The sequence below is a fragment of the Musca domestica genome, unplaced genomic scaffold (assembly GCF_030504385.1).
Source record: "Musca domestica strain aabys unplaced genomic scaffold, Musca_domestica.polishedcontigs.V.1.1 18, whole genome shotgun sequence".
Classification (NCBI taxonomy): Eukaryota; Metazoa; Arthropoda; class Insecta; order Diptera; family Muscidae; genus Musca; species Musca domestica.
In genome coordinates this window covers 209733-235770 of record NW_026712238.1, presented here as the reverse complement: position 1 = coordinate 235770, position 26038 = coordinate 209733, and the positions used below count along the sequence as shown (strand labels likewise).

Sequence of the window (26038 nt, the reverse complement as noted above, 5' to 3'; positions counted from 1 at the left end):
GGGATGGGCCAAAATACCGCAGAACAACATTCGGGCAGCGTAGGACGGTTTCATTGGCCGTGTGTACCAATTCGAACAAATCTAAACTTATTCTAAAATTTGATGCTTTTCCGATATTTTCGATTTAACGATGTCCGTCTGTATGTCTGTCTGTTTGTGGAAATCACGATACAGGCTAACATTATTTGACGTAGAACTTCAAAATTTGGCAGAGCAATTTGTATTATGTCTAGGATGGTTGGTATTGAAAATCAGATATATCGGTCCACGTTTTTGTATAGCAGCCATATGACGGTACCTCCCGATATTCGGTATTTCGATGATTTTATCGACATTATTCACCGGAATTGTTTCAAAATTTGGTATTTGAAATTCGTAACGGATACTACAGCCTGTGACAGAAAATTGTCAGTGCAGGTGAATGTCCTAATATAGCCCACTTATATTATGGTACCTCCCCATATTCGGTATTTTGATGATTTTAGCGGCATTATTCACCGGAATTGCTTCAAATCAGTTCGTAACGGATGCTACAGCCTGTGACAGAAAATTGTCAGTGCAGGTCAACGTTTTAGTATAGCCCCCATATAATAGTACCTCCCGATATTCGGTATTTTCAGGATTTTAGCTACATTATTCACCGATTTTTTCAAGTCTCGCTTTTGAATATTGTAATTGCTCACAACAAAAATTGCCTTTGCAAGTCTTATAGACCCTAATATAACTGCTACATTCGGAATTTTTAAGATTTAAACAGAATTTTTAACGGTTTTTATTTTTATTTTATTTTTATTTTTTTGAAAATTGCCAAATTTGTACCAAATGGTGTAGGGTATGCAAAGTTCGGCTTGGCCGAACTAAAAGCTTTTTTACTTGTTTTTATTTGTTTATTTATTTATTATTATTATTATTTTTTTTTTTTTGAAAAATGCCAATTTCGTTCCTAATGGTGGAGGGTTTTCAAAGTTCCGCCCGGCCGAACTTACAGCTTTTTTACTTGTTTTTTTTTTAGGTAATAACCCATTACCGGTAATCCCGAAGGTGGTTGGCTTACATTGCCTTGTAATGGGTTTTTTCGGCTCATATGGCAGCCAAGTTCTGGGAGGTTTTCGAAAAAAAAATCATTTATTTTGCTTCATTACTGAAGCCTACAAAAATATTCATGGGCCCGCCCTCAACATTTAATGTAAAATTATTATTCCCCAAATTATTCCCCATATTCACAGCTTCTACTTACCTTTTTCATTGGCGACTTCTTTTTGGCTGTTTTGCTGTCATTTATATTCACATAATGTCCACCGCAGGGATTATACCAGACAATATCATTCGAGTTCATGGTTTGGTCATACAAATCATGCCAACTTGTATGACGTTTGTGTATTAATCTCTCTTCACTTGCAATATCAGTCTCCGATTGGTGTTCGTAATGATGATGATTAGCGTTATTATGATGATTATTATTAATATTGTTGTTGTTGTTGTGGTTATTGTTATTAGTATTGTCCAATAACAAATTTAACTGAGCTTCAGGATGTTGCAAATGGCCATGTTGCATTCGTGTTAAAGGGGCCAAGGAATGGAGGTGCTTTGTGTGGTGTTGTAGTAAATTATGTTGTTGCACCGGAACAGATGCTAAAACCGATAGATCTTGGGCAGCTTGTGATGGTGCTGATGCTGGTGGGGCGGACGACGACGACGATGACGACGTCGACACCGAGGCTCGAACTGGAACTGCCATGGCAAATGCCGCATTTGATTGCTGTACACTTAATACTGTTAATAACATGGTAATCACGGCAAATAGTTGTTTGTAACTGTCTATAGTTAAGGAGGTAATTTTGTAGATTTTATGCGTGCCTAGAGTTAACATCCACCAAAACTGGCAACTACAGCAGCGGCCACCACCTAGGCAATGATGTCGTTGCTGGCAGTTACAATTATGACAACTAGTGATGCTGTTGTTGTTGTTGTCGTCGTTGTTGGTAAGTTGTAATTGGCGATGTTGTGGCTGGCTTTGATCTACAACCACTGCAGCGAGTCGTTGCTGTTGAGTCTTATCTTCGATGTGACGAGAGCTGTAATAAGCCGCCGACGACGACGATTGTTGTCGTTGTTGCTGCTGCTGCCTGTGTAACCGTTGTTGATGCCAGTTGTGTGCTTGTCGCCTTACATTGGCTGACTCAGGCAACGGCACACTTTGTGGAAAATTGAGTTGTTTTGGGTTAGCCGTTTTGTTGCTATCTCTCTGGTGGTTGCCTTATATTAGCAACCAACACCTGTTGTAAACCAAAAAATGGAAAAAAAGAAGAAAAAACAAATAAATTTAAAAAAAAAAATCAAAACACAACAAAATAACCGAATATTAGCTACCCAGTAAACAATTTTTTCCGACTGCTCTGATTTTAGATTTTTTTCCGAAATTTCTGACGTTTTTTTCAGAAATTTCTGATAGAAATTGGTCCGATTTTCTAAACGTTTTTTTTTAGAATTTCTGCACATTTTCCTATGTTTTTAAGCGAAAAAAACTCGAAAAATGTACAAACGGAGAGAGTAGATTGTCTATTGCTCTGGCATATTCTCTCCCACATGTAAACGGATGGTGGTGGTTTGACACATTCTCTCCCATTGTAGTTGTTGTTGTGATCATTCATTTCAAGATCTCAACAACAACAAAGCGCAAAGCAAAAATGCTATTTGTTATTGTTATTGTGAACTGTTAGATTTTCCGTTGTAAAAATGTGCGTTTTGTTGATGTGAATCAGCCTCTTTCTCTTTCGTTCCCAAAAAAATATGATGGAAAAAAATTGCAAAAACAACTACATACCGGTTTTCTGTGTGCACTGCTTTTTATTTTTAGTTCTTGTTTAGCAGTTGAAACAGAAACGTGCTACTGTATGTTATGTTCCTAATAAAAATAATATTTATAATGTAAATGTATTATAGATGTAATATTTAAACTACATTTTTACGAAACCCGAAATAAATTGTTTGTTTTTGAAATAAATATGTGTTTTTTTTTTTTCATTTTTAAGTGGTGTGACGATTTTTTTCGATATTTCTTCCGAATTCTGAACGATTTCTTTCAGAAAATCGGAACTTTCTCCCGAATTCTGAGCGTTTTTTTTCAGAAAATCTGAATTTTATTCCGAATTTTCTTTCGAATTCTGACCGATTTCTTTTAGAAAATCTGAATATTCCGCCGAATTTCCAGACGAATTCTGCCCGATTTCTTTCAGAAATTCGGAGTTGTCCTCCGAATCTTTTCCGAAAATCTAATTTTTTCTCCTATTTTTTCAAGAATTTTCACCGAATTCGGACCGAATTCGTCCAGAAAATCTAATATTTTTTCAGATTTTTTTCAGAAAATCTTTCCGAATTCGGTGACCACGTCCATACAACTTTCGTACCGAAATCGGAAGGAATTCGGAATCAGAATCGGACATTTTTTCAGAGATTCTGACAGAAATCGGACCGAATTCGGCAAAAATTGTTTACTGGGTATGAATTATTGTCATTTTTGTTGTCGTCGTCGTGTGTTGTTGGCAATGGTTGATTAGTTACTATTTGTTTGTTGCTTGTCTTACAAATATTTACAAATTATTGTTATTAAGTCTATGGCAAGCTTTGTCATGTTAATTGTTGGCTGGCTGACACACCACTCAAAAACTTTTCCCTTAAGGAAAAATTTTTATGAGATTTTTGTTTTCGTTTCGGTAAGTTATTGGCTGGTGGTCGGTCTCATTAACGATTGTATCTACTGTGCAAAGCTAGTTGACGTTTTTTTCCTGTGCCGCTGCTGCGGCTTGTTATTGATTTGTGGTGGCGATGGCGAGAGTCAAGTCAAGTTATAGCCGTATTGGAAAAAAACTTATTTTCGTATAAAAATCCCCATAAATTGGGATTTTCCAAATTTCGTTTGTTCGTTTCTATTTGAAAATTTATGCATGACGAAAAGGTATTTTTTTCGTGTATCTTGGTGGTGGTGGTGTGTGTGCGATTTTTTTTTCACTTGACGCAAATAGTTTTGCCACATTATTATTGTGTTGTGATGAATTCAAATGTCAAATATGTAGATATATTTTAGAAAGGTAAGTTTTTGAAGTAAAAACCTCGTCGATCATCTGTATAGACGTACCTCGGTAAATTGCATTAACTCAAATTATAATATTTGTTGCATTATCGCCACAATTTCATTAAGTGGGTTTAATTTTGTACACACAATTAAAATGATTTAATCTTAATTAGAGGGAATTAAAATTACAAACAAGTAAATAAGGTGTGATGATCGGAGAGGCCGAATTTTGCATACATTTCATCAAAAAAGAAGGAAAATACTTGAAAAACCAGTAAAGAAAGTCTTACAGTCGGGCGGGGTCGACTTTATGATACCCCACACCACTTTGCTAATTTAGTAGAACTCCACATAACAATTAAAAGTTTTTTTATGGGAGAATTCATCATACACGCTATGATTATAATTATAATTTAAAGTTCAAAGGACTAAGTATGTCGAAGCATTTGTATCTTTTAAATTCGGACTTGTATTGCCCATTTGATATATATAGGAGCTATATCTAAATCTGAACCGAACTTGACAAAATTTGGCAAAGATATTTCTGAGCTGTATTTGATATATTTCCCTGAATATCGTTGTTACGGAGTGCATATTTCGGCTGTGGGTAACAAATATAACAAATCGGATGAACAATATATATGGGAGCTATAGCTAAATCTGAACCGATCTTCACCAAATTTGACATACTAGCTTCTAGACTTAATTCGGTGCCAAATTTCATCCCATTTGGACAAATATTAGACGTTTGGTGCACAATAAAATTTAAATCGGACGAAGTTATACATAGGAGATATATTCAAATCCGAGCCGATCTCGATAAAAATTTAGTGAAGGTATTTCTGAGCTGTATTTCATACATTTCCCTGAATATCGTTGTTACAGAGTGCATATTACGGCTGTGGTTAACAAATACAACAAATCGGATGAAAAATATATATGGGAGCTATGGCAAAATCCGAACAGATCTTCACCAAATTTGACATATTATATTCTAGACTCAATTCGGTCGTAAGTGTCAAATTTCATCCCATTTGGACAAATATTAGACGTTTGGTGCACAAAAAATATTAAATCGGACGAAGTTATATATGGGAGATATATCCAAATCTGAACCGATCTCGATTAAATTTTCGCAGAGGTATTTCTGAGCTGTATTTGATATATTTCCCCAAATATTGTTTTCACAGAGTGCATATTACGGCTGCAGAGGACTAAAGTAACAAATCGAATGAACAGTATATATTGGAGCTATAGCTATATCTGAACCGATTTCGATCAAATTTGGCATACTTATTTTCAGGCCTAATTTGGTTGTATGTGCAAAATTCCATAATATTCGGGCTGATATTACACTTTTGGTGCACAATAAAAAGCAAATCGGACGAAGATATATATGGGAGCTATATCTAAATGTTTATCGATTATCCCCAATTTCGATAGGGTTCGTCCTTGGGCCAAACAAATGACTTGTGCAGAATTTCATCTGGATCGGGTAATAAATGCGAACTGTACTTTGCTCACAAAAACACATGGACAGACGGACGGACGGACAGACGGACATGCATAAATCGACTCAGAATGTGATTCTATGCAGATCATCAAAAGGAACTATGGGTCTATCTCGTTTCCTTTTGCCTGTTACAAACAAATGCACAAAGACATAATACCCTAACAAATATTCCAATAGGGTATAACAAGTAAACAAAGGCTATAGACGTGCGGGGCCGACCATGTGATACCCTACAACACCGCAATATGTAAGAAGCCCCCTTATGTCCCAATCCAATTTGGAAGATTTCGCCCACTGGTTTCTATTTGTGACCTTTATAACGAATGGAAAATCAGGAATGCTTTTAGTTGTTGATCCATTTTAACCCCAAATAGCCCTTCTGAGCCTAACCCTACCCTTGTGAAAATTTTCGTGAGGATCGGACGATAATTGCAATCTGTATAGAATAACCCCAAAATGTGTTGCAAATTCGAAACAAATAATTATTTATAAATTATGCCACATATATCCATTACTTTGTCTGCGAAGTTTGTTTTACCTTAATTATTTTGCCATACCTCGTTAGCATGACTAGAGTTAACAAATATTCCAATCGGCAATGATTTCTTCACTTATATTTTTTTCGCTTCCCACAAAAATTTGCCAAATCATTCAGGCTGACAAAAAAAAAAACACACCAGAGGGAGGTAAGAACGAAAAATGATTCATGCCCTACCTCATTTAAAACATTGGTACCGACCTTAATCAGAGAGCAACAATAACAAAAAATCATTAAAAAAATTGAGTGACACCAACAGCAATTATTTTATTTCAATTCTCAGGTTTCTCTCTGAGCGATATATGAGTGTTTCACGTTATCAACAGCACGTTCGATAACAAGCAGGTTATTGGCAGCATTTAAATTTTATTGGTTCTTGCGTTTAGTATGTCATTATGTTGTATGTAATTTATACCCTAAATGGTGCAAAATGATTTTAAACAACACGTAATCAGAGGTTGTAGTCGTGCGGGGTCGACCATGTGCTACCCTACAAAACTAAAATATAGTAGAAGTCCCCTTATGTCCAAATCTATTTTGGAAGATTTCGCTTTTGAAATTATGTCATTGAGAACTGCCCAGATATTACCCTTAGTTTTTTGACAAGGGACATTTATTAATATGTACGCACTTCGTCATGCTGTTAGTTACAGCTAAATATAAACCAATGATCATCTGAAATGCTAGATTTCTTCTCTCTTTTTAACTCTCTTCTCATACAAAATTCCGTGTCGATTGGTATCAATTGTGTGATCAGGAATCGGGATCAGAGGCCCCTCTGTATTTACAAATTTAGACTCATCTATATGATTAGCTGGTCTACGAGATTTGGCTATATTCGTCAACGAAATCAGCCCAAAAAAACCTCCATTTGTGTATTTTAAATCTCGCCTTTACAGGATGATACAAAAAAACTGCAACAAAGTCAAACGTCAAAATTTTTACATTTTTTTTTTTTTAAATTTTATTGAAAGAAATCAAAAAATGTCGGAAGTAGCACCAAATGTTGGTATAAGTTTAGATCTGTTCGAATTGGTCGCCATTGGCACGACTTATAGCCTTCAAACGGCCATAAAACCGTCATACGCAGTCCGAATGTTGCTCTGCGGTATTTTGGTCCATTCCCGGCGAAGCGCTTGCTTGCGGTGATCGACACTTTGGTATTTTTTAGTGCCAATCTTCCTGTTGAAAATACTCCAGACACAATAGTGCAACGGATTGGTATCCGGAGATTTTGGTGGCCATTGTCCGCTGGAAATGAAGCGAGGAACCTCATTTCATAACCATTCTTGGGTGGCGCGTGCTGTGTCCTGTTGGAATGTCCAAGGTCTGCGGCCAAAATGTTTGCGTGCCCAAGGCTTTAATACACCCTCCAGAATACTTTCGCGATAATATTCGGCATTTGTTTTTATGCCACGGTCGATTAATTGGAGCGGCTATCGGCTGTTATGGCGGCCCACACCATCACCGTGGCTGGCGTTTGAGTTCTGGTGGCCAACCGAATACATTTTCAGTTGACCTCTTTGGCAAGTAAACACTATCATTTTGTTTGTTTACAAACTGCTGGACAACAAATGTTTTCTCATCAGAGAAAACCAAATTCGGCAGTTCACCACTTTCGGCCAAAGGAAGCAACTCTTTAGCTCTTTTGAGTCTATTTTCTTTCTGTTGAGGTGTAAGTTCTTGCACTTTTTGGAATTTCAATGGCTTTACCCCGAGCTCATTTTACAGTATTTGCCGAATGGAATATTGCGACATGTTCAGCTCACGAGCGATTTTTCGACCACTGCGACGCGGGTCACTTCTATCAAGTCGCCTCTTTACTTTTCGAACCATTTCTGCTGATGTTGCTGTTTTTTTCCGTCCACTTCCTTGACGTCGGTCTATGCTTCCAGTATCACGGTAACGAGCGAAGGTACAAGACACCAAAGATTTATTCACATTTAAATGCTGGAGTGCTCTAACGATAGCCGCTTGTAGTTTTCCAGCCAAATATAAAGAAATCACACTATCACGCTTGAATTCCATCACAAATAACTTTTTTTTCTGGAAAATTCTCACCAAAATGCTTGTAAACAGCTGTCGGACGAGTGGCTTAGAAATGACAGCAATTTGATGTTGGTTGCATTTTTCATCTCACCCTGTATATACTTTTTGGGGTCTAAAACATATATTTCAGGGTGTTACAAACGGAATGACAAACTAAATATACCCTCCATACTATATAATAATATGATCAGTAATATAATAATAAAATAATAAATATATGGCCTATTTCCGCCAGGAGTGAATAATGCCTTGAGACAATTTCCAATATTTAAACCGTTTCGACTTTTACTTGGGCCAAACTCTCCCTCCCTCTCACTCTCATTTGCTATAATGACTACCTCCGCTTTGTTGACATAATAAATGTTTGTCAAATAAGATTAGCTCACTAATCAAAGCTGTATAAATTACAATTATTCTTATTAGCTTTAGCTGTTTAAAAATAACGAAAACAAATACAAAAAATCCCCGCCAAGTTAATGTTAGACATTCAGACGACTACCTGCCTTTTTTATTGTCTGTTATGAATGACGATAAGAATTTTAAGTAGCTCTACACTCAGAGAAAGAAGTCTTCACATAAGGAAAATATATAAAATGAGAGTGGCTCCTAAAGTTTCAAGATTTTATTAATGTTTAAAAGAAACACATTATATATCACTTTATAACCATAATTTTAATTATATCAACAATTTTTTCAGAGAAAAAAAATGTTCACATAAGGAAAAAATGAGAGTGGCTGCTAAAAATTTCAAGATTTTATTAATGTTTTTTTTTTTTTAATAAAAGAAATACACTATATATCATTTTAAAACTATAAATTCAATTATACCCACAATTTTCTTCGAGTGTACAACAAAAGTGTTTAAGAGCCAGTAAATTGGCATTAAAAGCACAAGATACATCGCCGTCAGGTGAAATTTTATATTTTTTTAGTCATCTGGAATATTTTTTTTTTTTTTTTCAGTTTTTTCGAAACCTTGTGATTTTTTGTTTCTCATCGCTAATCGTAACATATATTTTTTGTGTTTGGGTTTTTTAATCGCTCATTCTCTCAGCCTCTGTTGTTAACTCCATGTTGGTGTGTGTGTGCGATGAGATCTACCTCAACAGCCTACAGTCGTCATAAAATAGCTGAAGATGCGTTAACGCTATCATGACGTCTATAACACTTCGCTTTCATTCATCCGAGATTATAAATAAACATTAACACGCAAAGATGACTGAATGTTCTCATGACCACGTTCACATGGAGCCGGGGCCATAAACCGTTAATAGAAATATTAACAATTATACAACCTCTAATGATATTGGCTCTATTTCGGAAAATTTATCGAATACTCGATCGATGAAACTTAAACGCAATTTTTTCATTTACTTCAAAACTGAACTGGGCTTTATTTTTTTATTTTATTTATTTATTTTTATTTTATTTTATTTTATTTTATTTTATTTTATTTTTTTTTTTGAACTAACAACTCCAATATTTTTTTACGGAACCAGTACTCCGTCCGCCAGGCCAAGTATTTTTGTAAAACAAACTCAGGTCGCATTTTTTATCCGATTGAGATGAAACCATATTTTTTTGGCCCAAGGAAGAAACCTATTAAAATTGGAGAGAATCGGTTCAAATAGGGATAAAGCTTCCATATACAGGACAAGGTGAAAAAAAACTGCAATCAAATTTAGACTGCTGTCATTTCTAAGCCAACTCGTCCGACAGCTGTTAAAATTATTTCAGTGACAGCTCATTATATTGTTTACAAGGCAACAACAGCATTTTTGTGGGAATTTTCCAGAAAAGAAGTTATTGGTGATGGAATTCAAGCGTGATAGTGTGATTTCTTTATATTTGGCTGGAAAACCACAAGCGGCAATCGTTAGAGCACTCCAGCATTTAAATGTGAATACATCTTTTGTGTCTCGTACCATCGCCCGTTACCGTGCTACTGGTAGCGTAGGAAGTGGACAGAAGAAAACAGCAAAATCAGCAGAAATGGTTCGAAAAGTAAGGAAGCGACTTGATCGAAACCTGCGTCGCACTGGCCGAAAAATGGCACGAGAGCTGAACATATCGAAATATTCCATGTGGCAAATATTGAAAAATGAGCTCGGGGTAAAGCCATTGAAATTCCAAAAAGTACAAGAACTTACACGGCAATAGAAAGAAAAAAGACTCAAAAGTACTAAAGATTCGCTTGGCGAAAAGTGGTGAACTGCCGAATTTGGTTTCCTCCGATGAGAAAACATTCCTTGTCCAGCAGTTTGTAAACAAACAAAATGATCGTGTTGCAACTTCGGTTGGGCACCAGAACTCAAGCGCCGGCCATGGCGATGGTGCGGGCCGCCATAACAGCCGGTCGCTCTCCGCTCGTATTAATCGACCGTGACATCAGAATAAATGCCGAATATTATGGCGAAAATATTCTGGAGGGTGTATTAAAACCTTGGACACGCAAACATTTTGGCCGCAGACCTTGGACATTCTAACAGGACTCAGCACAATCGCATCCAGCACGCGCCACCCAATAATGGTCACGAAATGACGTTCCTCGCTTCATTTCCAGCTCACTATGGCCACCGAAATCTCCGGATACCAATCCGTTTTTTTTAGAAAGCAAGGTTGGCACTAAAAAATACCAAAGTGTCGATCAGCTCAAGCAAGTGCTTCGCCAGGAATGGGCCAGAATACCGCAGAGCAACATTCCTACAGGCTGTGACAGTTTCATTGGCCGTTCGAAGGCCATAATTCGTGCCAAAGGTGACCAATTCGAACAAATCTAAACTTATTCTAAAATTTGATACTATTTCCGACATCATTCAATAAAATTTAAAATAAAGCAAAAATTATGGCGTTTGACTTTGTTGCAGTTTTTTTTCTGATCTCACCCTGTATATCGGAGCTATAGGTATATCTAAACCGATTTTTACCAATATTTGGGTAGGCATTTGGTGCACAATATACCCAATATTGGATATTGGGGGGCTATATCATAATCTAATCCGATCTCTTTAAATTTTGACAGAGCTATGTTTGAGCTCCATAAGTTCTTTGATACCAAATATCATTCTTGTGGAGAGCATATTGCGCTTGTGAGGAACTTAAAAACTCCAAATCGGATGAAATATGTATATATATGGGAGCTATAGCTATATCTGAACTGATTTTTTATTTCAGGTCATTTCAGCTGATATTGGCCATTTGGTGCACAATTGACCCGAAAGCGGTTGAAGATATATATAGGAGATATATATATCTAAATTTTCAACCTATTTTCACCAATTTCAATATTGTTCGTCCTTGGGCCAAACAAATGCGATCTGCATTTTGTTCACAAAAATGCATGGACAGACGGACCTCCATCCGTCCGGCAGACATACATAAATCGACTCAGAAAGTGATTCTATGAAGATCCTCAAACGTAACTATGGGTCTATCTCGCTTCCTTCTCCATGTTCATCAAAATGTTCGAATTTTAACTTTCTCAAGGATAACAAATTCTTAGCCTTGCCTACACGTGGTGTCCGGTACAAAAAGTTCCGTATTGAGTCATTTGCACTTGTTGTTTAATGTTTTCGACCCGACATAATGTGTGTCACACTTGTTTATGTGTGGGGTATGACGACGTTATTTTCAAAAATTATTTTTAGATAAGATTAAATATGACAATTGTTTATACAAATAAAAATGATAACTAAATTTAACTTTTTTGGCCAAAAATATTTTTTTTATCACATGTCTACCCATGGAGCTTTTCTTCCTATTCGAAAGCAATTTCGGAAGGGCATTTGTGTGTGTGCGTTTTGTTTTTTTTTTTTTTTTGTCATAAGAAAACTAATAACACACGTTAATGCAAATTAGGTTCACACGCCCTGGATAAAATGAAGACGTTTATTTGTGACATAGCCTAGAAGTTTAATTTTCAATTCTCAATTATCACGCCAATTCGTTTCAACACACATAGCCAAGTCAAATTTGATTTAGTTTGGCTTGCTCTCATTGCAAGTAGTTTGAGCCAGTTAATTTTGAGCGTTTATAGGTGTTAATAGGCTCTTTTTGTTGGCACTCATTTTTGTTTACCTCAATCGATGATGTTGGCTTGAATGATAAAAAAACACACCTTTAGGTTTACACGCTTGCAATGACGTCAAATTGTTGTGATTTTTTGGGAATTAATTGCTTTGAGAGTGCGTGTGTTGCTGAGTTCCGTAAATTGTTACCAAGCGCGTTTTATGGATTTACAAGATCGTGTGTTGAGTCTGTGATTCAAATTCAGGTTAGATTGTATTTCAGAATAAAGGCAGTTTAAGCCAGTTGGTGTTGGGATCAAAATATTTTGCATTGGTTTTTATACCCTACACCGCATAGTGGTAAGGGTATTACGACTTTGGGCATTTGTTTCTAACCGGGAGAAGGAAGCGAGAAAGACCCTTAGTTACTTTGGAGGATCTTCATAGAATCACTTTGTGAGTCGATTTATGCATGTCTGTCAGTCCGTCAATGTATTCTTGTGGACGAACCCTTTAGGTGATAATCGGTTTAGATTTAGATATAGCTCCCTTATATCTCCAACCGATTTCTGGTAAATTGTGCACCAAATGGCCAATATGAGTCCTAGTGACCTGAATTTTGGTACATCCCACCGAATTCAGTATAGAAGAAAATACATAAAATTATAGCTATAGCTCCCATACAATGTTCCGTCCGTCCACTCCACATGAATGGTACTTGGTACCGGACATCAGATACTGCTCGAAAATACCTTTGTCAAATTTTATCGAAATCGGTTCAGATCAGAATATAGCGCCACATATATATCTTTATCCGATATCAGTTATATTGTACACCAAATGGATAATATCAGCCCAAATGGACTGAATTTTGGCAATTACGAGATCAGCACTTCAAATTTGGTGAAATGCGGCTCAGATATAGCTATAGCTCCCATATATATGATTTATCCGATTTGGAATTCAAAGTCCCTCACACGCGTAATATGCATTTCACAACAATTATCTTTGGTGTCAAATATCAGATACAGCTCTGAAGTAGGTGTATCAAATTTTGTCGAGATCGGTTCAGATTTGGTTATAGCTTCCATATATATTTTCAACCGATTTTGGGTTAATTGTGCACCAAATGGTCAATACCAGTCCAAATGACCTACATTTTGGCACATTCGACCGAATTTAGTCTAGAAGCAGGTACATCAAATTTGATGAAAATCGGATCAAATATAGCTATAGCTCCCATATATAAGTTTTATCCGATATGGTTGTTAATTCCCCCACATTCGTAATATGCATTGATATTTGGTACCAGATATCAAATGACCTACATTTTGGCACATTCGATCGAATTTAGTCTAGAAGCAGGTACATCAAATTTGATGAAAATCGGATCAGATATAGCTATAGCTTCCATATATAAGTTTTATCCGATATGGTTGTTAATTCCCCCACATTTGTAATATGCATTGATATTTGGTACCAGATATCATGTAGACCTCGGAATTACCTCTGCCAAATTTTATCGAGAACGGCTAAGATTTGGATAGCAGCCATACATATCTTTAATCCGATTTCAGATTTATTGTGCATTTGCAATGGCTAATGTCAAGTGGAGTGATTTTTGTGGAACTCGGCTCCGATATATATTTTTTAATGTAATCCTTCTCGAAGTGATATCATGCCCTCTATAGCAATAATATTTGTTTTAAGAGATTACAATGTCACCATAAAATTTAGAAAATCGATTCAGAATTGGATATATTAGTTCCCTTCGAAATCAAACTATAATTGCTCTAAAGCCAAATGTTGATAGGTGGTATGATCGACTTCAAACAAATTCTTTTGTTACGGGAGCTCTACTAAATATGCATAGTGGTGTAGGGTATCATATAGTCGGCTCCGTCCGACTTTAGACTTTTCCTTATTTTTTTTTTCTTCTTTTAAATATGTATGTATTAAATACAAGAGTTTGATTGAAATTTTCAACTTATGAATGGGAAAAATCCGGATTCATAGCATAAATGTTTTACCCAAAAAAATGTAAATCTTCTGGATTTCTTCACAAAATAACCAATTTCTATACTTGTAAAAAATATGTGACGAAACTTTTTCAAAATCAAAGTTCTACACTTTTCTTTTTGCGAGGGCACTTTAAAATAGGCTTTTAATTTGTAAATAAAATGATAGGTTTAAAAAAAAGCGGGTTGACTTTTATGTCTGCAATGACGTTAGTTTATTTTTCGTGTTTTCTTATGTGTTAATATTTGTTAGAATGTGTAATTTTCGTAGGGTCCATGAACTGTTGCTGTTGTAGGAAAATATCAATTGGAGCTATAGCTATACCTGAACCGATTTTCACCAAATTTGATATTTGTGATCCTTGATTGTATTAGGTTGGATGTGCCGAAATTCAGGTCATTTGGAATTATACTGGACATTTGGTGCACGAAAACGGTTGAAGAGATATATGAGAACTATATCTTAATCTGATCCGATTTCCACAAATTTCAATAGGGTTCGTCTTTGGGCCAAACAAATGTAGTTTGGAAAATTTCATCTCAATCGGTTAATAAATGCGACCTGCATTTTGTTCACAAAAATACATATAACGTTACCTCCTGATATTAGGCATTTGTATGATTTTAGCAGCATTTTTCACCCGAATTGTTATAAAATTCGTATTTGAAGTTCGTATTGGGTACGGCAAACTATGACAAAAAAAAATTTCGATGCAGATTCACATTTCATACAACGGTACCTCCAGATATTCGGTATTTTCATGATTTTAGCGGCATTTTTCAAAGGAATTGTTGTATTTGAAATTTGTAATGGATACCACAACATGTGACTGAAAGTTGCCTATGCAGACCAATTTGATGTTCGGAATCGGTACTACAGCCTATGACGAATTATTACTTATCTTCGTATTGGCCCCATATAAGGGGTTTCATTTTCCATCGGATTTTTTTTTTTTTTTTGAAAATTTTCAAATTCCTTCAAATTGTTGGAGGTTATTAAATGTTCGGCCCGTCCGAACATAGCTTTTTTTACTTGTTATACCCTCAGCCATATGGATTGAGAGGGTGAATATCATTTGATATGGCCAAAACGTGCGTCATCGAAATAACGGTTTAAGACGCTAGATCTCCTTGGACCAAATCCCTTTCAGGACATTTGGAGTCGATCTAGCGATAGTTTTATTAACCCAAGGTCTAGTGCTTAGATGGAATATATCGGTTCCCTGCTTTTGGTACTTCCCCCACAAAGGGTCGAAATTTTGAGTATTCATTAAGTTCATAAATCGCGAAAAAAACATCTGATTTCACATAGACTTGGCACATCTGAATATTTTTATCAACTTTTCTTTCTGTTTTTTTTTTTATCAACGCAGGATCTGTTATAAAGGCGGTAGAGATCGGACCACTCTATCTGGTACCTCCCAAACACAAAGAAAAAAATTTGCTGCACAGAAAGAAAACGGATAACCCAATTTCGCTTCAACTTTGCGAATTCCAATACTTGCATCAGTGCTAGGCCAGGTGCGAAAATGGACAATATCGGTCCACTCCGTCAAGTACCTCCCCTACAAAGTGTCAAAAATTTCAATAATTATAAAAAAAGTCCGATTGTCTTAAATTACACACCTCACAATACTTTTATTTACACCAGGTCTGGTGTAAAGATGAATATGGTATCCACATCCTCCCCCACAAAGGGTTTACAATTTTGAATATGCATGGAGCTCATATAACGCGAAATTAACAGTTCAACTCAAACTTGGTACATTGCAATATATCTATCAATACTAGATCAGCTCTGAGTATGGAATATATCGGTCCATTCTTTCTGCTACCACCCCCACAAAGGGTCAAAGTTTTAAACAACAAAAGCGATAATTAAATCCGAAAAAAGTTCCAGGTTCTCTTCATATTTTATACATCCCTTTATTTCTACTATCGCCACATCTGTTGTGAGTATGGAATATATCGGTCCATTCTTTCTGGTACCACCCCCACAAAGGGTCAAAATTTTAAATAACAAAAGCGATAATAAAATCTGAAAAAAGTTCCAGGTTCTCTTCATATTTTACACATCCCTTTATTTCTACTAACGCCACATCTGCTCCTTCTCCTTCTGTTAGATAAAAATGTTGTATATCCACGAAGCTCGTAAAACTCAAAATTGATATCCGATTCCATTCAGACTTGGTACATCTCAATATTTCCATAAACCCAAGATCTGTTATAGAAATAGCAGAGATCCGGCCATTTCTTCTGGCACCTCCCTTACATAGGGTTCAAGATTTTGAAAAATGAAAACGCTCAGATTAATCGAAAAAGCATTCAACTCTCTCTCTCTCTCACTCTCTCTTCAAATTTCACACATACAAACATTTTTGCTTATCAAAGATCTGTTGTGAAAATTATAGATATTTGCCAACCCCTTCTGGTACCTCTCCCACAAACGGTCGCAATTTGATTTAAGACCGATACAAAATGGGCAATATTGGCCGTTCCATCGGAACCTATCATAACAGAGGGTCACCAATCATAACACAAGTCAAAATATATTGAAATAACCGAGCACTGGCTGAGGGTATACATCTTCCGAAATCTGAGAAAAACCGACTGATTCTTCTTAACTTGTTTTCGTTTTTTTTTTACTATTTTTTTTTTTTTTGCAATGGTAAATCGATAATACCACCTCCAATTACACTTGTTTTCTGCAGTTTCAAATCATTTGGAAACTGTGATCATTTTCCCCAAATACAGTTCTGACATCATAGTTCAAGTTAAAAAACAAAACAAATCCAGCAGAATTTTTGAGAATCTTGCACCATACTGCACACTCATCTATAAAGCATTTCAAATTTGATAAATAAACATGCCCTTTGTTAATCGAAATTGTCCTCCCTCTGTCTATCAGCCCATATGAAAGATAAGAAAGAATAAGACAAACTTGCTTTAGGCAGCTGCTGATAAAAAACTGATAATAAAAAAGAAGGGTAGGTCATACCCGAAGATAGAAACGTCACATAAGAAATGTGGTATGTGTTCCTTTTTGCCAATTTTTGCAGATTTAACTACCGTTTGGACTCTGACCCAACACTTCGGATGAAATTGATCGAAACAATAGTAATTATTGGCTGTTATCGCATATGTATGTGTGTGAGTGCGTGTGTGTGTTCATAACTATGTTGTTAGCAAATTGATAATTGAAGTCTCTCTCAGCCAAGAGGAAAATAAAAAATTGGAAGAGATGGAGTGTGGAGTGCATTTTGAAGTTGGTAATTTAATGTTATCTTTTGTCAGGTGGTCTTAGGCAGTTATCTAAAATTAGGACCTTGCCTCATTAAAAAGTGATTTATGAAATAATATTCGTTGCAATGCTTCGCCTACACATCTAATCTAATCAGCTATTGCTTTTAATAAGAAAATTGATAATTAATATTAAGTCAAAATTATCTGTCACCAGAGAAATGTATGGGTCTCTTAAATATTCTAAGATTTGTTATATATTTTGCTGACATTTTGACAGGTTAGTATTCAATATTCGATTACAACAAGAGTTGTTATTTCTATAATTTTGTTCGCATGGTTTTTTAATACGATAATAGCTTTAGTTCAGCAGAGAAGCAAGTGCGTAGGTTCCGAAAGAATGGACCAATATTGTCCATTTCGTATCGGACCTAAAAAAAATATGATATAGACATTGCGACCTCTCAGGTTTGGACTATATTCGCTTTATATGAGTTATGTGATAATTTGTAGAAAATGTTGAAATGTGCGTGAGATATAGTAGATCGAAGTATATACAGGGTGAGATGAAAAACTGCAACCAACTTCAGGCAGCTGTCATTTCTAAGCCACTCGTCTGACAGCTGTTAAAATAATTCCAGCTCATTATATTGTTTACAATATTACTAAAGCATTATGGTGAGAATTTTCTAGAAAAAAAGTTATTCGTGATGGAATTCGAGCGTGATAGTGTGACTTCTTTATATTTCGCTGGAAAACCACAAGTGGCTATCGTTAGAGCACTACAGTATATAAATGTGAATACATATTTTGTGTCTCGTACCATTGCTCATTGTGCACCTTTGGTTGGCCACCAGAACTCAAGCGCCGGCCATGGTGATGGTGTGGGCCGCCATAACAGCCGATGGTCGCTCTCCACTCGTATTAATCGAGTAAATGCCGAATGTTATGGCGAAAATATTCTGTAGTAAAGCCTTGGACACGAAAACATTGTGGCCGCATACCTTGGACATTCCAACAGGACTCAGCACCATCGCACTCAGCACGGTTCCTCACGGTCTGGAGTATTTTGAAAAGCAAAGTGGGCACTAACAAATAACAACGTGTCGATCACCGCAAGCAAGCGTTTCGCCGGAATGGGCCAAAATACAGCAACATTCGGTTTCACTGGCCGTTTAAAGGCCATAATTCGTCCCAAAGGTGACCAATTCGAACAGATCTAAAATAATTCTAAAATGTGATGCTATTTCCGGCATTTTTTGCTTTCATTTAATAAAATTGAAAAAAAAAAAAGTAAAAATTATGGCGTTTGAATTTGTCGCAGTTTTTTTATCTCACCCTGTATATCTTCAACGGATTTCGGGTTAATTGTGCGCCAAATGGCCAATATCAGCCCAAATGACTTAAATTTTGGCACATCCAACCAAATTCAGTGAAGAAGAAGGTACATCACATTTGGTGAAAATCGGTTCAGATATAGCTATAGCTCCCATATATATATATATATATATATATATATATATATATATATATATATATATATATATATATATATATATATATATATATATATATATATATATATATATATATATATATATATATATATAAACTAGCTGAACCCGGTGCGCTTCGCTACCCCTTTTGATTTTATATGCATTCAAAATTTTATTTACGAATATATGTTGGTTAAAAAAAAACAAATTTTATAATTAAAAAAAAAAATTATTGCACTACTTTAATGCGTAAATATACAAAACCATTAGAAAAACGGTAACATGACATACATACACGAAGGGTTTGTCCTTCGGATTTATTTATTTCATAGCAAATACCAAGCGTGCAGTAAACTGCAATCTTTTGAAGTTGAGTGGTATTTCTGTTGCAATTAATGAATTCAAGATAGCAACATACTTCGCCGTAATAAGCGTATTTCAAATTAATTGTTGTGTTGTTTTTTAGTGTTAGCCTAAGGCGTTGTGGGTCAATGGTTCTTATTAAAATCATATCCCAATCTGATCCGATTTAAATATAATTTTAAAAAAAATACTTTTACACCAAATTCCGCCACACCTTTCATATTTCATTGAAATTGGTGCGTCAAATACGTGAAATCGGCCGAGAATATATATATGGGAGCTATATCCAAATCTTAACTAATTTCCAATTAATTTGTCACATTTATTATTGTAACCACACATATGTTAGCTATACCCAAACCTCAACTGATTTCAATAAAATTTGGCAATTTTTTCTGGTGCCAGATTTCGTCTTTCTCGCTTTGGGTGCATCAAATATGTGAAATCGGCTGAGTATATATGTGGGAGCTATAATTAAATCCGAGCGTATTTCTATATCTATAAAAGAGGAAAATGTTTGTACGTTTGTTTGTTTGTTTGTTTGTTTGTAATTTATGGACTCGAAAACTGCTGAATAGATTTTTCTGAAAATTTCCATATATACTGCAACATCGCCTGAAAGTTACATAGGCTATATACATTTTTGAATTTCCACTTGGAACTGGAGATATAGCATCAGAATCGGAGGTACCTCCCAAAAATTTAGATTTTATATGCACATATCTATTGATCGGTTAAAGATACAGTCTACAAATTTGGAATGTGTAACGGAATTTGGAACAAAAATAAGTTTGCTAAATTATATTGTAATCGGTTCAGATTTGGATATAGCTCCCATATATATTTTCGACCGATTTCGTTCATTTGAAGCCTCAAACACAATATGAATGTTCGATTCCAATGAAATTTGGAATATGTGACGGGATTTGATCCGAAAATAAATTTGTCAAATTATATTGAAATCGGTTCAGATTTGGATATAGCTCCCATATATATTTTCGGCCGATTTCAAGCATTTGATGCACCAAACACGCTATGTATCCCCAATTTCAATGAAATTTGAAACGTGTGATAGATTTTATCTAAAAAAATTTATTTCCCAAATTATATTGAAATCGGTTCAGATTTGGATATAGCTCCCATATATATTTTCGGCCGATTTCATGTATTTGGTGGACCAAATAAGATATGTATGTCCAAATTTAATGAAATTTAAAATAAGTAACGGAATCGGGAGCAAAAATGAATTTTTCAAATTATATTAAAATCGGTTCAGATTTGGATATAGCTCCCATATATATTTTCCGCCGATTTCACATATTTGATGCACAAAACACGATACGTATTTCCAAATCCAATGAAATTCGGCATGAGTGGCTAAACTTGGTACAAAAATAAATTTGACAAATTATATTCAAATACGCTCGGATTTAATTATAGCTCCCACATATATACTCAGCCGATTTCACATATTTGATGCACCCAAAGCGAGAAAGACGAAATCTGGCACCAGAAAAAATTGCCAAATTTTATTGAAATCAGTTGAGGTTTGGGTATAGCTAACATATGTGTGGTTACAATAATAAATGTGACAAATTAATTGGAAATTAGTTAAGATTTGGATATAGCTCCCATATATATATTCTCGGCCGATTTCACGTATTTGACGCACCAATTTCAATGAAATATGAAAGGTGTGGCGGAATTTGGTGTAAAAGTATTTTTTTTAAAATTATATTTAAATCGGATCAGATTGGGATATGATTTTAATAAGAACCATTGACCCACAACGCCTTAGGCTAACACTAAAAAACAACACAACAATTAATTTGAAATACGCTTATTACGGGGAAGTATGTTGCTATCTTGAATTCATTAATTGCAACAGAAATACCACTCAACTTCAAAAGATTGCAGTTTACTGCACGCTTGGTATTTGCTATGAAATAAATAAATCCGAAGGACAAACCCTTCGTGTATGTATGTCATGTTACCGTTTTTCTAATGGTTTTGTATATTTACGCATTAAAGTAGTGCAATAATTTTTTTTTTAATTATAAAATTTGTTTTTTTTTAACCAACATATATTCGTAAATAAAATTTTGAATGCATATAAAATCAAAAGGGGTAGCGAAGCGCACCGGGTTCAGCTAGTTTGAATATAATTTGTCAAATTTATTTTTGTACCAAGTTTAGCCACTCATGCCGAATTTCATTGGAATCGGAAATACGTATCGTGTTTTGTGCATCAAATATGTGAAATCGGCGGAAAATATATATGGGAGCTATATCCAAATCTGAACCGATTTTAATATAATTTGACTAATTCATTTTCTAATCAAAATCCCGTTACATATTCCAAATTTCTTTGGAATCGAACATACATATCGTGCATGGTGCATAAAATACATGAAATCGGTCGAAAATATATATGAGAGCTATATCCAAATCTGAACCGATTTTACTATAATTTGACAAATGTATATTCGTTTTAATTTCCCCTACAGATTCCAAATTTCATTGAAATTAGAGATACATAGCGTGTTTGGTGCATCAAATACATGAAATCGGTCGAAAATATATATGGGAGCTATATCCAAATCTGAACCGATTTCAATATAATTTGACAAATTTATTTTCGGATCAAATCCAGTCACATATTCCAAATTTCATTGCAATCATAGCAAATACCAAGCGTGCAGTAAACTGCAATCTTTTGAAGTTGAGTGGCATTTCTGTTGCAATTAATGAATTCGAGATAGCAACATACTTCGCCGTAATAAGCGTATTTCAAATTAATTGTTGTGTTGTTTTTTAGTGTTAGCCTAAGGCGTTGTGGGTCAATGGTTCTTATTAAAATCATATCCCAATCTGATACGATTTAAATATAATTTTAAAAAAATTACTTTTACACCAAATTCCGCCACACCTTTCATATTTCATTGAAATTAGTGCGTCAAATACGTGAAATCGGCCGAGAATATATATATGGGAGCTGTATCCAAATCTTAACTAATTTCCAATTAATTTGTCACATTTATTATTGTAACCACACATATGTTAGCTATACCCAAACCTCAACTGATTTCAATAAAATTTGGAAATTTTTTCTGGTGCCAGATTTCGTCTTTCTCGCTTTGGGTGCATCAAATATGTGAAATCGGCTGAGTATATATATGGGAGCTATAATTAAATCTGAGCGTATTTGAATATAATTTGTCAAATTTATTTTTGTACCAAATTTAGCCACTCATGCCGAATTTCATTGGAATCGGAAATACGTATCGTGTTTTGTGCATCAAATATGTGAAATCGGCGGAAAATATATATGGGAGCTATATCCAAATCTGAACCGATTTCAATATAATTTGAAAAATTCATTTTTGCTCCCGATTCCGTTACTTATTTTAAATTTCATTAAATTTGGACATACATATCTTATTTGGTCCACCAAATACATGAAATCGGCCGAAAATATATATGGGAGCTATATCCAAATCTGAACCGATTTCAATATAATTTGACAAATTTATTTTCGGATCAAATCCCGTCACATATTCCAAATTTCATTGGAATCGAACATTCATATTGTGTTTGAGGCTTCAAATGAACGAAATCGGTCGAAAATATATATGGGAGCTATATCCAAATCTGAACCGATTACAATATAATTTAGCAAACTTATTTTTGTTCCAAATTCCGTTACACATTCCAAATTTGTAGACTGTATCTTTAACCGATCAATAGATATGTGCATATAAAATCTAAATTTTTGGGAGGTACCTCCGATTCTGATGCTATATCTCCAGTTCCAAGTGGAAATTCAAAAATGTATATAGCCTATGTTACTTTCAGGCGATGTTGCAGTATATATGGAAATTTTCAGAAAATCTATTCAGCAGTTTTCGAGTCCATAAATTACAAACAAACAAACAAACAAACAAACAAACAAACAAACGTACAAACATTTTCCTCTTTTATAGATATAGATATATATATATGTATATATATATATATATATATATATATATATATATATATAGATATATATATATATATATATATATACATATATATATGTATATGTATATATATATATATATATATATATATATATATATATATATATATATATATATATATATATATATCGGGTGAATTGTGCACCAAATGGCCAATATCAGTCCTAATTGCTTGAATTTTTGGTACATCCGACCGATCCGAACAAATTTGGAGAATATCGGTTCAGATATAGCTATATATTCCCAAACGAGAACGGATATAGCTCCCATATCGGGATAAAATATGACAGGGCATTTCTGGCATGTATCTGATATCTGGTACCAGAGTGCATATTACACATGCGATGGAACCAAAAACCCCTAATCGGATATATATAGGAGCTATGGCTATATCTGAACTATTAAAAACTCTTCGATTTTTTTCGAAATTTTTCCCAGTGGTAGGTATTTTTACCCTCATTCGCGGAAACTATTTTTTTCTTGGGGGTTTTTTGACCCAAAATCCGGGTTCAGAACCCGGCGTGGACACGGACCCTATTACCCGATATAGACAATAAAGATATCGTTGGAAAGCTTATGAAAATACCTAGCATTTTTGGAAAGGTGAAAGTACCAGCTATAAATTGCCATCAATTTTGTTGACCCCCATAATGGCCTAATTTTTAACTATTTGGGGGTTTTATAAAAAATCCGGGTCCGATAATTTGACTATAACTTCCGAACCGTGACCACTTACCCCATCACTTGTTGGATAGGTATTTTCATAAGCTTTGCAACGATATTGTCTACATCGGGTAATTGGATCCGGGTCTAATCGGGGTCTTAAACCTGGACTTTGGGGTCAAAAGTCTGGGGTCCCGGGTCCGTCCCCTAAGAGAAAATAGTTTCCCGGGATCATGTTAAAAGTACCTACCACTGGAAAAAATTTAAGAGTTTTTACTAAACTAGAGTTAAGCCATGCACAAAGACATAATTCCCTTACCACTATGGGATGTAGGGTATAAAAATTAACCTTTATTAGTCTCAACCGAATTCTAATTTCAACAGTTCTTTACCCGCAATACACAATCTCTCGTTGGTGATGTGGTTAACTTCACATAAACGTGCATTTGTTACATATAGAACCAATATATTTGCATTTAATAGGCAGCACTTTTCTACAAAAAAAAAGTAACTAAAACACTTTAAAACTTAAGAAATAAATTATAACTCAATAAACTGTGGAGAGAACACTCTCACAGAAATTCTTCAATGTGAGTCATTTTAACTGTTTCATTTGTCTTGCAAGGTTATTGACGAAAAGGGTGATTACCTTAATAAATTTATATAGATTTTTTGCGATTAAGAAGTTCGAGAGGACACCCAACTACGAGAATAAAAACCATAAATGATCAATTATGCTGATATCATTACACACACAGCCGTCCTTCACATTCAGGTGCACATATCTAAGTAAACTGATAATGCATTTTTCAAACTGTTATTGTTTATTTAAATGTAGTTTGCAACATTTGACACACACCTGCGTCGCGTGGTGGGTAAATACCCACATAAACACACACTTAAGAATTTCATCACCCAAACTCTTATTGAAAGAAACAGACGGCAGCGAAGATGTGTAACTTCAGAAATGAATTTCACAATTTTTTTCTGATATTAAAAAAAATTTTATTATTGAATTATCAAAGAAAAACAATTATACTTACCATTAAAAAGAAGAAAATAAAATTCAAATTCATAAAAGAATTGAAAGGAGTTTAGAATTCCGTGGAAAAGTTTTTATCTACCATTTGGGGAGAACCGATTCAAATCACTTCATAAAAAACAAAACAATTTTTTTTTTCAATTTCACTTTCAGTTATTAATTAATTTATTTATTTTTATTTTCGCAATACCATGCAGAGGGTTTAGGAATTTATAAGTTGTTACCACTTTTATACGTTGTTACCACTTCCGATACGTTTGCAATACTAACTTATTTCGCAAGTATTAAATTCAAAAAATACTCTGGTTGGCTGGTTTTTGCTGAGAAAAACTGTTGTCCGTGTGGTCGTCGATGGCACTGAATAAACATTGCGCGTGTGTTTGTGCAAAAAAAAAAATAGAAACATACTGGACAACACAAGTTACCGTATAATAACAACAACGATAACATAAAGAGTCATCAAACAGGAGCACAGTCACAGTTATGAAGAGCAACAGAGAAAGAGGCTTTTGATTCAACGGTGATTTGAGCACAATTTTAACCCAACACTAAATAAACGCCAAATCAAACAAAACGACATTAGGTGTGTCTGGTTATCCTAAAATTTGTAACAATTGTTACAAATTGTTAGTGGAACTCGTATTTTCAACACGAAAGTTCTGCAAAAGAGAGCGGTTGGAGAGAGAGAGAGAAATATTGACAGTTCTTTCAGTGAGAGTTAGCAAATTCTTTCTGGACAAATTTCTCCTTATCTTCTTCTCATTCATCGACATTCAATCAAATGTTTTCCATTGTTTGTTTATTTCTTCCACCTCCACCATAGTACGGGGTAGCTCCCGCTACTCAGTATTTTGATGATTCTAGTTACATTATTAAGCGGAATTGTTTCAAATTTGGTATTTGAAGTTCGAAATGGATACTACAGCCTAAGACAGAAAATTGTCTGTGCAGGTCCACGTCTTCGTATATCCCACCTATAACGGTACTTCCCTATATTCGGTATTTTGATGATTGT

At 35.0% G+C, this 26038-nt stretch overlaps 1 protein-coding gene across 1 annotated transcript in view; it reads right to left on the bottom strand.

Annotated features, from left to right (window-relative positions):
* Positions 1-25268, bottom strand: part of LOC101887889 (putative uncharacterized protein DDB_G0267716) — a 36893-nt gene extending 11625 nt beyond the window's left edge. The window contains exons 1-2 of the mRNA XM_011292088.3: positions 25025-25268; positions 1238-2276 (exon numbers count right to left, since the gene is read on the bottom strand). Of these exons, the coding sequence (XP_011290390.2) occupies positions 1238-1870 (633 nt within the window). The 5' untranslated portion in view covers positions 1871-2276; positions 25025-25268. The remainder of the gene's footprint in view (positions 1-1237; positions 2277-25024) is intronic.
* Positions 25269-26038: the final 770 nt, after the last annotated feature.